At 39.3% G+C, this 16,927-nt stretch overlaps 1 protein-coding gene across 3 annotated transcripts in view; it reads right to left on the bottom strand.

The window, feature by feature from the left end:
* CC2D2A (coiled-coil and C2 domain containing 2A) overlaps positions 1–16,927 on the bottom strand; it is a 136,185-nt gene that overhangs the window by 57,871 nt on the left and 61,387 nt on the right. For all 3 annotated transcript variants that reach the window (XM_050791641.1, XM_050791642.1, XM_050791643.1), the window contains 6 exons: positions 14,138–14,347; positions 13,078–13,184; positions 8,980–9,120; positions 5,284–5,440; positions 4,222–4,460; positions 1,085–1,262 (listed from right to left, as the gene is read on the bottom strand). In XM_050791641.1, coding sequence (XP_050647598.1) covers positions 1,085–1,262; positions 4,222–4,460; positions 5,284–5,440; positions 8,980–9,120; positions 13,078–13,184; positions 14,138–14,347 — 1,032 coding nt within the window. The remainder of the gene's footprint in view (positions 1–1,084; positions 1,263–4,221; positions 4,461–5,283; positions 5,441–8,979; positions 9,121–13,077; positions 13,185–14,137; positions 14,348–16,927) is intronic.

Genomic DNA, 16,927 nt, shown 5'->3' on the forward strand with positions numbered 1-16,927 from the left:
TGTTCTTATAAGTGACAAAAGAGGACCCACAGAGAGAGACACAGAGAAGGCTATGTGAAGATGGAAGCAGAGATTGGAGTTATGCTAACACAAACCAAGGAACTCTAAGTGCCAGGAAGAGCTGGATGAGGCAGGGAAAGATACTCCTCTAGAGCTTTTGGAGGTAGTATGGCCCTACTGACACCTCGATTTCAGACTTTAGCCCTCCAGAACTGTGAACAAATACATTTCTGTTGTTTTGAAGCTACCAAGTTAGTGGTTCCTTGTTATAGTTTAGTTTCCCCAGGAAACTAAAATAAACTCAAATAAATATGTTGCTAATGGTGGGATTTAGGCTAGTGGGAAGATTTATTAATTTGTGGGGGGAATCCTAGCACCTGTATCTTTCCGACATTATAACCTCCCATGATTGTGGCGTAATTGATTTCTCTGTTATATGACGCTAGAGTCCCTGTAGAGGGTGATATTGAAATATGTCTTCAATGAATGAGCTGGAGATTTCCCTGTGCCCCACCCCCTTCAGCACCCCTCTTCCATCTCAAGGCAGACACTCCAGAGCACTGTGGCCAGAGTTATTCTGCCAGCATTTTCAGTAGGTGAGTTGGGGAACAGATCTCTTTCTTCTAAGACTTTAAGAACAGATGTGCCAAGGAAGAGGCTTGAGACTCTGTCAAGACGTATGTATAACCAATGGATGATTTAAAATCATTTCACACCTGTAATGAACAAAAAGTTATTGGGGCAGTAACTATAATAATATTAATTATTATTACTATTGTTTTGAGACAGAGTCATACTCTGTTGCCCAGGCTGGAGTGCAGTGGCGTGATCTCAGCTCAGTACAACCTCCACCTCCTGGGTTCAAGAGATTCTCCTGCTTCAGCCTCCCGAGAAGCTGGGATTACAGGCGCCCGCCGCCAGGCTGGGCTAATTTTTTTTTTGTATTTACAGTACAGATGTGGTTTTTGCCATGTGGCCAGGCTGGTCTCGAACTCTTGGCCTCAAGTGATCTGCCCACCTTGGCCTCCCAAAGTACAGGCATGAGCCACAGTGCCTGGCCAGTGACTGTAATTAAAATGTGTACCTGAAGTGTTAAACTCTCCGGCCAGTTGACTATTTGCAAATTGAAAATCTGCCCAAAGTGAACTCGGAAGTCTGCTCCTAGTGGCCGACTGACTGTCCTGGACACCTCCTTGTTGTTGAAGAGCACTTTTAAGTACACTGAGCGCTTCTTTACATCCTCCCTTCTCGAGACCTCCGCTCTGCAAAAGGAGATCATTCACAGTTGGAGTTAGTAATCATTTACTAAGATCACCAAAATATATGATAAATAAGAACTGAACAGAACAAGGCACACTGCAGGCAACTCTCCCAGTCATGTCAGCCCTCATTTAACCAGAGGAGCCACAGGTCTTGCAAAGTAACGTGGAATTTATGGAGAAGCCATTAACAGACACTGAAAAGGGCACAGAGGATTTAAGAACTAGAGTCCATTCATCGTTGTACTACAGTCTCCTCAGGTTTTTCAAGCAAGCTTTACATTTGTGTCCCAAAGTTTTAAGTTCATATATTCCTTGTTAACTGGAATAAATTCAAGACATAGGGGATAATAATGATTTATATTTGGGTAAGAAGTTTTATTCTAAAAATACAGCAGCATATTGTAGCAGTTAGATCAAGTTCACTTTTCCGAGATACCAAGTTTTTCTCAGTGTTTTCAGACAGTAAGTGAATGTTCAATAGATGCAGAGTATTAATAAATGTTCCTTATTTTTAAAGATAATCTGACTCAGAAAGTTAAAAAAAAAAAAAAAACAACCTGCTGGGCGCGGTGGCTCACGCCTGTAATCCCAGCACTTTGGGAGGCTGAGGCAGGCGAACCACGGGGTCAGGAGATAGAGACCATCCTGGCTAACATGGTGAAACCCCGTCTCTACTAAAAATACAAAAAATTAGCCAGGCGTGGTGGCGGGCGCTTGTAGTCCCAGCTACTTGGGAGGCTGAGGCAGGAGAATGGCATGAACATGGGAGGTGGAGCTTGCAGTGAGCTGAGGTCGTGCCACTGCACTCCAGCCTGGATGACAGAGCAAGACTCCGTCTCAAAAAAAAAAAAAAAAAAAAAAAAACAACCTCACATTGGTCTTTAATTTTATTGTATATATGTGTACAGACATCCACCAAAAAATGCCAGTTATTGGTTAAGTCAATAGCAATTCAAGCTAATTAAGGAAAGCAAAAGGTTAGGGCATCAAAATTTGAAACAAGCTCAGGTTTTTTTGGGGGTGGTAGTTTATTAAAAATTGTTCCATTGTGGTAAATATATATAACATAACATAATGTTTATCACCTCAACCATTTTTAAGTGTATGTTTCAGTGGCATTATGTACAATTACTATGTTGTGTAACCATCACCACTATCCATCTTCAGAACTTTTTCATCATTCCAAACAGAAATTCTCTACTCATTAAAGGGGGTGGTAGTTTTAACTTTTTACAAGTCTGTAATTTAGACTTATTCTAGATGAAATAGCTCAAATTACTTCAGCATTTTTTTAATAAAGGATACTTCACAGCAAATTTGCAAGAAGTATCCAAGACACCCCAGACTTAGACTCCACTCATAAAAGATTACCAAATCAAGCCCAAATTTTCCTTTTAGAAAGCATGCTCTGTCATCACATATTTTGAACGTTCATGTCAAAATTATAGGGTATGGTACTTGTGCCTTGAAAACAGCTTACTTAGTACAGGGGAATAGTTTATGTATAACATCTTAATATGTGAAGTTGAGAGAACACATGAAAATGCACAAAAAGCTATAATTTGAAAATAAACATTAGAACATTAGCAGAAGTTTGAAACCAAGACTGTCAGAAGTCTTATAATGACATCCTAATTAACTCCCACATTTTAATGAACTCAGAGGCTGACTGACTTCATTTGAATTCTCATTTTTCACGTTGGGATATTGAAGATTCCAGTGTACAATAGTCCCTGTATTCACAATAGATCTTCTGTGTACTAGAGAATTAAGTCTGGGATTTTGTGGTATTGATGATTTTAATGGACTCCCTTTAATTAATGATGATATACCATAACATGCATCAGAATCACTTGGAGACCTTGTGAGGACAGTTTTCTGGGCCCCACCTCAGGGTTTCAGGTTCAATAAGTCTCAGGTAGAACTTGCGAGTTTGCATTTCTTTCTTTTTTAAAATTATTTTTAAAATTTCTGTTTAGTTGGTTGCCTTTAAATAATTGTCTGGCTAGTTTTTATTAACCTTTCTTAAACATATTTATTTCAACGTGAGGTATTAAAAATGTTTGGGGTATTTATTTATTCAATAGAGGCGAGGTCTCATTTTGTTCCCCAGGCTGGTCTCTAACTCCTGGCCTCAAGCGATCCTCCCACCTTGGCCTCTCAAAGTGCTGAAGTTATAGGCATGAGCCACCATGCCTGGCCTGAGTTTGTGTTTCTAACAAGTCCTCAGTGATGCTGATGCTGCTGATTCCAGGGCTATACTTTGAGAACCATGGCTATACAGTGAAGGAAAGAATAAATAGGAAATATAAAAATATTTTTATTATGTTATAATTTTAAAAAAGATGATGAACTTATAAATGTATGTTTATGGATTTATTATATATACAAATGTATATAAATCAAGTGATGTTTCTCAAGTAAGAATGACTAGACATGTATTTTTATCAAATCTGGAGGGTATGCTTCAGATGGCCTGACTTAAATACAAGCTATAGGGCACACCCACAGTGTTTTGGGGGGTCTTCAAGGAGACAAGCTGAAATCAAGGAAGGGGCAAGGAGAGGCATCCATGCCTGTGCCAGAAAGGTGGGACATGCTACCAGTGGACTGAAGACTCATTGAGGTTACAGATAAGGGACTCAAATCAAAAGCCACACAGCCAGCCACTGTGAAGAGCAGGCAGAGATTTGCAACTGGGATGCTTCTCCTACAGGGAGCTTTCCAGCGCGCTCCTGAGTGGCCAGTGCACATGCATGAGGTAGGTGAATCAATGAAATCACCTAAAGTGGGCAAATGTCAGCAATTTCATGTGGTTCAGCCTAATATTCATTCAGAGTTGATGATTCTCCTGATGCTAAAGTAGGTCGGTAAGTGTACACTCCCCATAGTGTGCATGTGCCCACATGAACATGTGTATCAGATGTCAGCCTCATTTATGGTCAGAGCATCCACTCACCTGGGGCACTGATCACTGGGTGTTACACTTCCCGCCAGGCTTAGCTCTGGAACCAGCGTGGGCTCCCAAGGCCTCCTCCTGCTCTGGGCTGCTCTCTCCCTCACCTCATGCTCTATCACTGCCCGATCAGTGGGCTCCGGAGGGGTGGGCTTCACAAGGTCCTCCTCAGGATGTGGCTCCTCAATCTCATCATCGGGATGATCTTCTGCTGCTTGTTTCCTTTTCTTCTTCTTGGCCCTCTGTTGGGTTTGAGGCAACATGACATCAAACAGGAATTTTGGAATTTCATTTAAGAGCACAGTCTTCAGAGCCAGATGGACCTGGATGCAAACCCCAGCCCCATTTCAAACAGATGTGTGTAATCAGGCAGGTCACTAAGCCACCTGACCTCTCTGTGCCTCAGTTTTTTCATCTACAGAATGGAGCCCAGGAAGTATCTCCCAGGGCTGTTGAAATGAGACTGTTAAAATGCCTAAAAAGCATTTACCATATAGCCTAGTCCCTAGAAAGAGCTTAAAAAATGGTAAGTATTCATGTGATCATTAATTTTGGTTTTCAAGGCTAAGGACACATCTTGAAATATTAAAATAAGGCATGTAAGCACAATGAGCATTGCAGGTCCACCTGATCTATTATTTGTTGCCCTTGGACTCAGTTTTGTAGGGTCATGTCCATAAAGTTATATAATTTTCTGAAGGAAACTCCAGAGCATCAATCCCTACATTTAATGGAATAATGCATGTAAGATACTCAGCACAGTGCTGGACACAAGCATTAGTGATTACTACATTATTACTTAAATAGTCACAGAGTGCTACCATAGCATTCTCTATGGACAAAGCTGGCTCTGGTATCAATCAACTGGGTGGCTTTTTAAGCAAATGCATTAGCCAGTCAATTCATTCATCCTTTTATCCCTTAGCCAGGGGACAGGGGAAGAGACAGAGGGAGCCACAGGATACCCTAGTCTGCCAGTCTGGTTTCCCCACTCCTGTACTGGAGGCTGTCCTCCCAGACCCTTCCTGGCCAGCCCTATTCCAGGCTGAGTGTTTGTTTACACACTTGCGCTTTCCTCCAGGCCTTCCACTGGTGTAACGACGTTCTGTACTCTTCCATCTTCTGTGCGTACTCCTCCGTATGCTCTTCCAACAGTTCACTTATTTCAGCTTGAATTTCTGCTTCATATGCTTCTTCATCTGCTTTCTGGTCAACTTTTTCCCTTTAAAATAATTTGTAGTCCCTTGGTTATTTCTGGAAATTAAGAGAGCAATAATAACAGCAAATACTTCTATTGAACTTGCCATGTGCCAGTTCCTCTTCTAAAAATATCACACATGTAAACTCACAATCCTGTAAGGCAGATGCTGTTATTATCCACCTCTTATACATGAGGTGACAGAGGCCCATAGAAGTTAAGTAAGTTGCCCAAGAACACACAGCTGGTGAGTGGAAGGGCTGAATATGAGCCCAACCCCCTGAACACTAAGCAGCCATGCCTCTCTTCGTTAAATGATCTGTGTGGTGTGCTGACACGGGGCCTGTAAGTTCTCAACTGATAGTGGTGGAAATTTCATTAGTTATTTTATTACTTCTTCAGGTCTCTGAGGAACTGCTTCATTTTGTTGCTACTGAGTCCCTGAAACCACTTTAAGTTCTAGGGTACATGTGCACAACGTGCAGGTTTGTTACATATGTATACATGTGCCATGTTGGTTTGCTGTACCCATCAACTCGTCATTTACATTAGGTATTTCTCTTAATGCTATCCCTCCCTTAGCCCCTCACCTGCCGACAGCCCCTCACCTGCCGACAGGCCCCAGTGTGTGATGTTCCGCGCCCTGTGTCCAAGTGTTCTCATTGTTCAGTTCCCACCTATGAGTGAGAACATGTAGTGTTTGGTTTTCTGTCCTTGTGACAGTTTGCTGAGAACGATGGTGAAACTACTTTTTTGACTTTGGATGGAAGATTTGGGTTTTTCTTTGATGATTTTGCTTACACTCCACCAGGAGATCAGCCCAGTTCTGTTTCCCACAGTGTGTTCTGTAGGACATTAGTTCTGTGAGATGTCCCACCAGGAAAAGATATTGTGTCCGTATCAATGCTGGATTAAATAAGTGTGAAATGTTCCTTGCTGGTCATCTTTTCAGAGCCCTTAACATGTTGATGAACAGCATGGCTCTCCTGGTGGGCGGCGGCAAATGTGCAGTGACTGCATCCATCCCACCCAGCACTTTGGAGATGGTGCCGAATACTGACTGCACTATTTTCCCCAAAGCAGTTAAGCTTCGTAATCCATTTTACAAAAACCTAGACAAGTGCATAGAGCTGACAGATATTTGCTTATGGACACATGTTGCCTGGAGTTTAAGCAATTTACAGTCCCCCAAGGCACAAGCTCTTACAGCTCTCTAGGATGACTACCAAATAAATCACTTTGGATGCACAGTGGTACCCAAAATTTATAAACATCGGGGGAATTTGGCCTCAAAATTATGTCCCATCTCTGATATACAGAAAACCATTCACTTTTCTCATTGCTATTCAAAAGCATGAATAAACTTGAATAGTTTGTGTGTGTGGGAAAAACTATGCTTTCTCATAAGGTGGCTAGATGAATCAAGAACGTGAGAAAAGGGTTTTGGAAGATAGCTACTTATCAGGGGAAGGAGTGTTATGACCTCATGAGTAAAATGCCTGTAATTTAGTTTACCCTATAAACTCAAAAAGAAAGAGGGGAGGGATGGAGGGAGAGTTAGCAGCAGGGATGATGGGAGGGAGGGAGAGAGAAAATAATCTGGCAAGGATTTCTGTACTGCTTCTGTGGGAGGCTCAGCCTAGGAGATGGAATTCGAAAGCACAAACACTGCAATTTCTAGGAGACAGCCATTATTTTGTGAGGTAGCATATTTGAATTTGTCAACCAATATTAACTGAGCAGATACTAAGTGGCAGGTGCTCTGGTAGGGACCAGATATACAATGACAATAGGGCCCCTGCTTTCAAAGATCACACAGTCTTAAATACTTGTCCTGAAAACTAACATTTTTTTTCAATTTTATAATTACAGCTAAAGAAAAATCACAATTTGCAGTTATCTTTGGCTAAAATATGGCTGTTTTCAAAGCAATATATCAGATAACTGCCTAAATTTGTTACTATTGTTAACCAACATTAACTGAGCAGATACTAAGCGGGAGGTGCTCTGGTAGAAACCAGATATACAACGACAACAGGGTCTCTAGTCTCAAAGATCACACAGTCTTATACTTGTCCTGAAAACTACCTTTTCTTTTTTTCTCGATTTTGTAATTACAGCCAAAGAAAAATCACAATTTGCAGCTATCTTTGGTTGTACTATGGCTGTTTTCAAAGCAATATGTCAGATAACTGCCCAAATTTGTTACTATTTGTGTCAGTATATAGGCACAACACTTATCCAGGTGAAACAATCAGAAAGGGACCAACACCAGCAGCATAGATGCTCTTGCATTAACACACAGAACATGGTTGTGTTGTGATAAACTGTACTCTGAAGCATATATAAAAGTCTAGTGAATTAGGTAGCAGAAATATTATCAAAGCTTACTTTCTCCACACCACAAATGAAGGTCAATTCCAAATGAATTAAAGATGAAATGTGAAAGCTAAAACTATAAAGGTTATAGGAGACAATATCATGGAATATCTACATGACTCAGGGGAAGAATTTCTTAAGAAGCATACAAAAAGCACCAATAGTAAAAGAAAAAAACGAATGTATTTTATCTTTTTAAAGTTAAGAATTTCTATCCATCAAAAAGCAACAAAAAGAGAGTAAACAGACAACTAACGAGTAGGAGAGGATATGTGCAATACATGCTACTAACAAATTCCCATGTTATACGCAGAATGCCTCCAAATTACCAAAAAAGATAACAAGATAAATAATCCAGTCCAAAAAGTGACCAAAGCCTTGAACAGACACCTCACAAAAGTGGAAATCCAGATAGTCAGTGCATGTACAAAAAAATGCTCACCTTCATGAGTAGTCAGGAAAATATAAATTAAAACATGTCAGCAGGTTGGCAAAATGTTAATTAACACCACCAAGTAATCGGCATGATATGGGTGATATGGACCTATGAGAACCCCCGTGAAGGCATGAATCAGCACAACTTCTGGAATATGTTTGGAATCAGCAATGTAAAGTTGAAATGAAATCTTGGGCACATGTACCCTAAAAGACAAGTACAAAAATTCCTACAGAAGTGGTTTCTGTAACAGTTGAAAAATGGAATAAACTCAAATGCCCATCAACGGAAATGGACAAGTTTGGCTATATTTGTATAACGAAGTATTATAAAGCAAAGAAATCTAACTACAGCCATGTGCTGTCAAGTAGATGAATCTCACAAACACAGTACTGAAGAAAAGAAACATGTATATATTCACTAAAGAATACACACAACATACTTTCAGGTATGTAGAAGTCAAATACAAGCAATATTAAACTATATATTCTTAGGGATTGCACATAGTTGGCAAAACTATAAAGACAAGAAAACAATGATCACAAAAGTCCAGGTAGTTGTTATTTTGGGGATTGAGGAGGATGCCATTTGGGAGGGGCTGCTCAGGAACGAAATGTTCTATTTCTTAACCTGGGAAGTGGTTATATGCATATTTATCTGTAATTACTTTTAAAACTGTATCCAAGTTTTATACATTTTTCTTGATGTGTGATATATCCCAATAAAATAATTTTTCAAAAAAGCCTACTTTCTCAAAACAAGTTTCAAGGGAGTATTTGTAAATCTCTGGAACTCTCGAAGGGATTTCATCTCTTTCCAAACTTTTATGATGGTCTTAAGCAATGTTCGATCTTTTTCTTGTTCAGCATCACGGAATTTTCTCGTTTGTCTGCAACATATAATAACACATGAGTATATATTAAAAAGTTAGGTGTGTTTGTTTGCAAAAGAAATTAATAATGCACAGTGATTGTATATTCAATTTGATAGCTACCATATTTTGAAACAAGTACAGAAAACTAAATACAAATGCAAATGTAAAGACAATAGGATGTCAACCTGTTTTGAGAGGTTTACTTGATTTTGTTCTCTTTAGGCAGATCTGACTTTAATTAAGTACTTAAAAAATTCGTATTAAAACTATGCATCCTTCAACAAATAGTCACCTTTGAAGGTAAGAAAATAAAGGCAGTTCTCATGGACTAAATTATTATAAACATAGCAAAGTACACTGCTGTTCTAGTTAGCAACAAATACATTTAAAGTCTTTCTGTGTTAACACAAATCACAAGTTCCACACTGAGGAGATGAAGTATTGTTATCGCATGCCTTGGAGATTTTCAATATTCACTAGATTACCAATATTTTTGGTTTGATCTGAAGAGGCATCATTTGAAAATTCTTTCCTCTTTATTTTATTTAATACCTTACTTTAAGTTCTCTTTATAAATGATAGCTATGTTTAGATCCCAAATGCATTTTATTGCATAATGAGACCATTATTAAATTTTTGAACAAGTGCCATGAGTCATTCCAGGGAATTTAGAAGTGTCTAAGAGACAGAAGATATCTCTGTCCTCAGGGAGTTTATAGTTTAGCTCAGGGGACAGACACATACATAAATGATATCAGTGTGAGGTTTGTCTAAGAAAGTATCATGAGAAACCAAGGATGTAGCATTTCACAAATTAGCACCTCATGACCTCCAGAAGGCAGGCCTAAGTCTGGAGGTTGTACATGTGATGATTTAGTGGTACAGAGAAATAAGGGGGTCTAGGTTTCTAAGATCAACTGGTAACTGTAGAAAAGGAAGATGGCAGAAAATGATAGTGGTTAGGTAGTCAAGATCTGGGACTCTGGGAAGCCCTTAGAAAAGCAAAAAAGCAACAAACTAGAATAAGAAACATTCTCTTTGAGGAGCAGTAAAACATTGTGGTTAAAGGTGCAGTTGTTGCAACCAGACTACCCAGGTTTGAATCTCAGCTCTACTATTTACTAGCTGGATTGGATAAGCTACTTCCCTTTGCCGGCTCACATCTGTAAAATGGGTATGGTAGGAGTTGACCGCACTGGGTTGTTGGGAGGAGTTAATGAGATAATCCGCATAATGTGCTTAGAACCTTGCCCGATACCAAGCAAGAGGCCCACAAATGTTATCTGTCACCATCAGGTGATCAGTTCGTCTCCTATGCCTTTAGCTGTTATCACCCCTGCTTCAGTTTTAAAAACCACAATATAAAATTATTTTACTAGTTACATGACACCTTCAGGCTTTCTGATATATTTTCTACTTTCTTTTTTAGTACCTAAAAATAATAGTTTCCCAGAAATGCTAAAAAGAGCTCTTAGCAAGAAAAATTTGCATACAAACTAAAGAAGCAGAAAATTACAAAATAATATTTAATTAAAATTTGTGACCAGAGCTGGAGAGGAAGAGGGAAAGGCAATTTTGATTAGGGAGTTGGCAACAGTTTTCTGAAATCTGATGTAGATGGGGTCTAGACCGTGCAGTGGACTGCTGCTCAGAGATGACACTTTGGGAGCCACTGGCATCTGGATGATGTTTAAAGCCAAAAAGTGGATTCATTTCAGGAGAAAATGCAATTTTAAACAGGATTAAAAAGAAAACAACAATAACACTTGAGACTCAGAACATGTATAAGCTGGACAAAGGAGAATGATGGTCAAAGAATGATGAGAAGGACAAATGGCTGGAGAGGGACGAGGACACCCAGGAGAGGGTGGTGTATGGAGATGCAGGATGTCCTGACAGGCAATGTGTGGGGATGGTGTCTGCATTCAAGCACTGAGCAGGCTGAGTGGTTCCATTCCACTTTCCCAGGTGGAGGTCCCCAGGGGCTGTGGCAAGATTTGCTTCAGAGGAAAGGTGGGCACAGGAATGAGACAGGATAAGTTGGAAATGGGAGAGAGTGGAGATAGTATGAATAGCAAATGTTTACCTGGTGTTTGGCCATGAAAGGAAATATAGAGATAAAATGGTAGCTGGATGGGGACTTGGGGTCATAGAATTTTTATGTGTTCAAGACTGAGCACATCTGAGGGCAAAGATCCTACAGAGAGGTTAAGTAAAATGTTCCTATGTTGCATGACCATTCATATTTTCTTCCTTCTATATCCTGGTTCCCGTTCGGAGGACAAGGCATGTGGTCATGATGCTGCTATGGAAAATAAAATGGAAAATGCTTTATGGTGCTGGCCCAGGTTAACTGCAACCAGTGGAGGGCTCAGCAGATGCTTGAGGTGGGGAGTTCTTGGGGGTGGCTGATCAGATCCCGGGGGCTTAAGGAAATGGATCCATGTGATGAAACATCCAGCAATAGATCATCTGCTTAGAAATTGTTTTACCACCTAGTGAAAAGTCAGCAAAGGATGGAAATCTCTTTTACTGGGTCAGAAATGCTAAATCTCAAAGGCTTTCATCTCCAGAGGCACAGAATTATTGTAATGGGTCTGCTGTCCATGACTCCGCTGGGTATTGTCTCTAGATCTCACACACAGTTCTGGTGTTTTTCAAATAGTGACTAATAAATACAGCTCCATATAAAATCACATTTGCTTTCAGAATAGCTTTTTGTCACTTTTTTCTTAATGTATGCCAAAACAAAAATTATTCTCACAAGGAGATTGCAATATGTTTTCCTTTTAATATAAAAAATAATTTTTATTTAAAAATATACTCCATACTTTTGCAATTATAGGTTACAAACTTCACTAATTTCTACTTTGCTGGAAGAATTTCCAACTCATAGCTAGACTGTAAAAAGAAAAGTATACATGGAAATGCCTTCATTTATTATTTCCTGTTCTAAGGATTTGTTCTGTGGAAGTACTCATACAAATATAATATTTAGGAATTTTAATTACAGTAGAATTTAAATAATAAAAAACAGAATAGAAATGCAAATACATATCAGTTGAGAATTATACAAACTACAATAAATCTACATAATGCCAGGCTTTAAACCATGATGTAAATCTACATGCACTGTGACAGGAAAATGTCTAAGATGCATTGTATATAAAGAAGCAAGTTGCATATGATTCATGTTGATACCTGCAGATCTGATTCAGTCATTTTAACTGTGGTACAGAAATTCACTGTAAGCCTATACCAAGATGGGTTTACTCTGCTACTGGGTTATTTCTAGTGGCTTCCTTTTTTTTTTTTTGTCAAGATCTCACTCTGTCACCCAGGCTGGAGTGCAGTGGTACCATCCTAGCTCACTGCAGCCTCAAACTCTTGGGCTCAAATGATTCTCCTTCCTCAGCCTTCGAGTAGTTGGGACTACATGTATGTACTACTATACTCAGCTAATATTTAAAAATTTTTTGTACAGGCTAGTCTCAAACTACTGGCTTCAAACTGTCCTCTCACCTTGGCCTCCCAAAGTGCTGGGATTACAGGCATGAGCCATCGTGCCCAGGCTGTCTTACTTTTGAGTGATGCTATGCATATCTTTGCACATGTCCCCATGTACATGTGCACACATAGCTCCTTAAAGAACATCTTGTATGTGAATCAGAATTGCTGGGTCCAAACTGATGAGCCTCTTCAACACTTTAGGAGTTAGGGCCAAGCTGCTCTCTAAAGTGGTAGCTGTAGCAGTTTTCCCTTACACCTGCAGAGTGACCATTTCCCTCATCCTCATTCACATTACTGGACTTCAAATACTGTGTTAATATGATAGATGTATTTCATTGTTTTATTTGGCATAATTTCACATGTATTCGTTGCATTCAGAAAAAGTACCTGGAAAAATAAACTCTAACAAGTGCACATCTAACAGGGGAAAAAAAGTAGTTACACTTAACAAACTTTACTCACCGAATTTCAGATTTATACTCATTGATGGTTTTTTGGATGGTATCAAGAGACGAATGAGGTTTTTCTGGATCAACACCAGTCTGAACAGCATTTCTTAGAGCTTGGAGCTTAAAAAGATATGGATACAAGTTTTGAGTTACACTCTATTCCCTACTGCAGTGCAAGTGGACCCACCCACTTATCCTGGGCAAAATGGTGCCAGCAGTCTATGAATGGATGTTCAAGCATCCAGCTGTCTCCAGACTTTCACATAAATGAATTATGATGGAGAACTGTTTCATCTGTTCTTGAAGAAACTGGATTAGTAAAGAATAGTGTATGTCCATCCTTGTTCCATAGCCCAGATAATCAAGCTGCTCATGAAAATATTATTTTTATGTGTGTATCTTAGAACCAAGTTTTCTTCCAAAGCTAACAGTGGGTTTGCCTGGGTCCAGGACATACGGTGGTATTCTTGTGATACAAAGAAACTATAAGATTACAGACTCATAAAACGAGATATTGTGAAGTTATCTCTTCTTTGGGCAGTAAGGTTTTAAAGTCAGGGCATGAGACTAAAATTGCCTATAGTCAAAATTACCCACAAAAATCCCATGGGATAGTGTCACACTGGGAATAAATCCAAATTCATAGCCATTCCTTTGACCATCAGTTGAAACAACTGACTTGTGTTTAAGTGCCACACTATGGGATAATAAATATAAAGATGAGAATGTTTCTAACGATAGATAATTCTCAAGCCACCAATGGTTTCAAGTTCTGAGCTCACGTAAGCAAGTAATAACCACATATCTTCCACCTAACACCCACTTCTGGTGGGTGCTGTAGTGTTTACAGAAAGCCTTCTGTTTAGGGCAAGTGTGTGCCAATAAATTTGTACACATTACATGTATACCAACTCTGTCTTTCCCTTTGTCTCTAGCTGGATAATGCATCACACATCCTAGACAGAGGAAACATGTGAAAGAGGGGCATATTTTGCTGTTAGAAATTTTCATTGTTTGGGCTCATTGGAAGAACCAACTCCATTGACAATCATTATGGAAGAAATCACATGTACCTTATCAGTAAGAAATTTTGCCTTGTTTCTCTGGTGTCTTGCAAGGTACTGGTCATATAACTGGGCCAGCTTGGCTGCCAAAACATGCTCTCGGCTAAAACAGGGATGATGAGTGAAGATTAACCCCGAAATATCAATGTCCAGTTGGAAATTTCCAGGATGGTCTCCAGATCTGATCATATGCTGACTACTGTGAACATACTTTACTGCCTGCCAAGGAGAGCAGAGTGTAGACAGAACACAGTTAAAGCACTTACTAGATAATGATTCTCTAATCCACAATGGGAAAACAGTTAGATGCAAAATACCTTCTATACTGGACCAGTCAGGTGAAAAATGCTTGATTACCTATTTCCAGGTTTTAGAGGCCAGCTCTTTTTTGAATAGTTGAACAGTAAAATGAAAGACTGGGAGTTAGAAAAGAAACCATTTCAATCTTGCTTTCCTAAGTCTTTTAGGTTTTATTACTCGCCCAAGTCGTAGTTCTAATCCTTTTCATGCAGACTATCTTGTCTCTTGGAATCTTGGGTTTTGTAGCTGGTGACCTTGAAATTCTTTGAATGGGAGGAGCATAGATTCTAGTTCAAATCGATCATTATTTGGATCCCGGACATACCCCATGTATTTACATTTTAAAACATGTGGAGAAGGCTTCCTTTTGTAGACAGCAGCAAGAGACATTTACCTAACTGAGCATCATGCTGGCACTCAGTCTTCATGGGGAGGAGAGATATTGGTTTGCAAAATAAGAGTGGGGGCTGTGCAGCTGAGCCAAGCATGTAGAAAACAAAACAGAAGTATCCAACAGGAATTTCTTGGATCGTTTGCTATATAATGTATCAGATATATCTCTTTGCTTTTCTTCCGTAAAATCTTCAAGATATTTACTTTGATCACTACAGCTACTGTGGGTGGGAGCTCAAGGGTGGAGAGGAGACGTCTTGGGTTTTGTGCCTTTATTTTTTCTCATTATAAAGACGGACTACAGTAAGGATACGGTGGTTGAGACATCACTTGGTCCTTCCTTTTTGCAGAGATGAGCTATTTGTCTAAAAATGATAATGTATTTATTATTTTAAATGATAATGTGGCATAAGTAAATTATTTACAAATCATGAGCTTAAAGGAAAATTGTAAAAATTCTGATCAGAATGGAAGCTTTTATCTTCCCTAAATTATGGGTAACATGTTCAGCAACTCTTCATTTAATTATTTTGCATGGTATTATGTAAAGATGCTAGATCTGGGCTATGAGCCTTGGATTCTAGGCCTGGCTCTACCTTGAACTGCTCTGAGACCTCGGGCAAGTCACTATACATCTCTGGGCCTCTAATTTTTCATATGTAGAAATAGGAGGCTAAGAAAAAAGATTAAATTAGCATTTTGTAGATCACTAGGTATCATATCAGGCATTTCACATGCATTATCTCATTTACTCAACAAAGATTAATGGATGTGTACAGTGTGGTAGAGCCTGTCTTCAAGCAGCAATCAATTTAGAAGGGAAAACAGCCCTAGGATCTAAAAGCATGAAGTCTGGGATGTGTAGAGGGAGGTAGGGAAGCCCGGCCCAGAAGAGTGGATTCCAGCATTAAAATCTTATGATTATAAGATTTGAACACATTGTTTTATTTTAAAAAGGCCCTTGTAAAACTGGAATGTGTTTACCAATATTTTAGGCTCAAATCAGGATGAATTAACTATACTGCAGTACTTTCTGGAATATACTGTATTTCCCAAATCTGCATTAGCCCACATTACAATAATTGCTGGTGGTCTCTGCTTTTTGCTTAGCCCAACCAAGTAAAAAAGCTTCCAGGACTCGTTGCAGCCACTGGGCTAGACTGCTCAAAAGACCCCAACTCCCATACTATTAGAGAGAAAGACCTCTAGTTCCTTGTCTCTTCGTCGTATCTGTTCCCTTTCTTATATATTGAGAACTATTATGAACGCAGTAGCAACAATTTCTTTCAAGAATCTTCACTTGGATTTATAGGAGGAAAAACAACTGGGACATGGATCAGCTTCCACTGGTCTTTTGCATCTTATGAAAGCCCTGGGTGGCCTTTAAGAAATCAGATCTGGTCATTAATATACCTACACTTCAGACTGCAACAATGGCGCGCCATTTTTTTTTTTCTCTTTCATTCAGGTAAAAGTATTCAGTTATAAACTACATTAATATTAGAAGTTTTTAATCTCCATGTGACCACCCTTTTATAATCCAGATTACCTGGATTAATTAAAAATTTCCACCTCACAAATATATGTACAACTAGACTTCAAACCACAGACATAATGGAAAATTCCTCTCTAATTGCTTTGCAGCTGCTCGTTCTTGCCTTGCCTTGCCTCTTACCTATGGGGTTCCAGAGTTAATGGGATCGCTCAGGGTGTGGCTCTCACACACTTCTTGGTATGAGTAAATAACACGGGTAGAGTGGTTCTATTTACTTGTAATGTAACTTAAGTCACCTGTACTTTGCACCGCCTGCCACAAATCTGCATTAGCCTAAGTTCCAAAACTTGCTAGTGGTCTCTGCCTTAGGCTCAGCTCAACCAAGTATAATGGTGTTTCAGGACACTTAGTAGTCATTGGGCTAACCGGATCAAAAGACCCCAACTCTCTTCCTATTAGGGAGAAAGACACCTAGTTCCTTGTCCTTTTTTTCTGTTGCATCTGTTTTCCTTTCTTATTTATTGACAACTATCATAAACACAGTAGCAACAATTACTCCCAAGGAGGGATAATATTTAGAGTATATTTTAACTTTAAAATTCATTTGATTT

This window comes from Macaca thibetana, chromosome 5 (assembly GCF_024542745.1).
Source record: "Macaca thibetana thibetana isolate TM-01 chromosome 5, ASM2454274v1, whole genome shotgun sequence".
Classification (NCBI taxonomy): Eukaryota; Metazoa; Chordata; class Mammalia; order Primates; family Cercopithecidae; genus Macaca; species Macaca thibetana.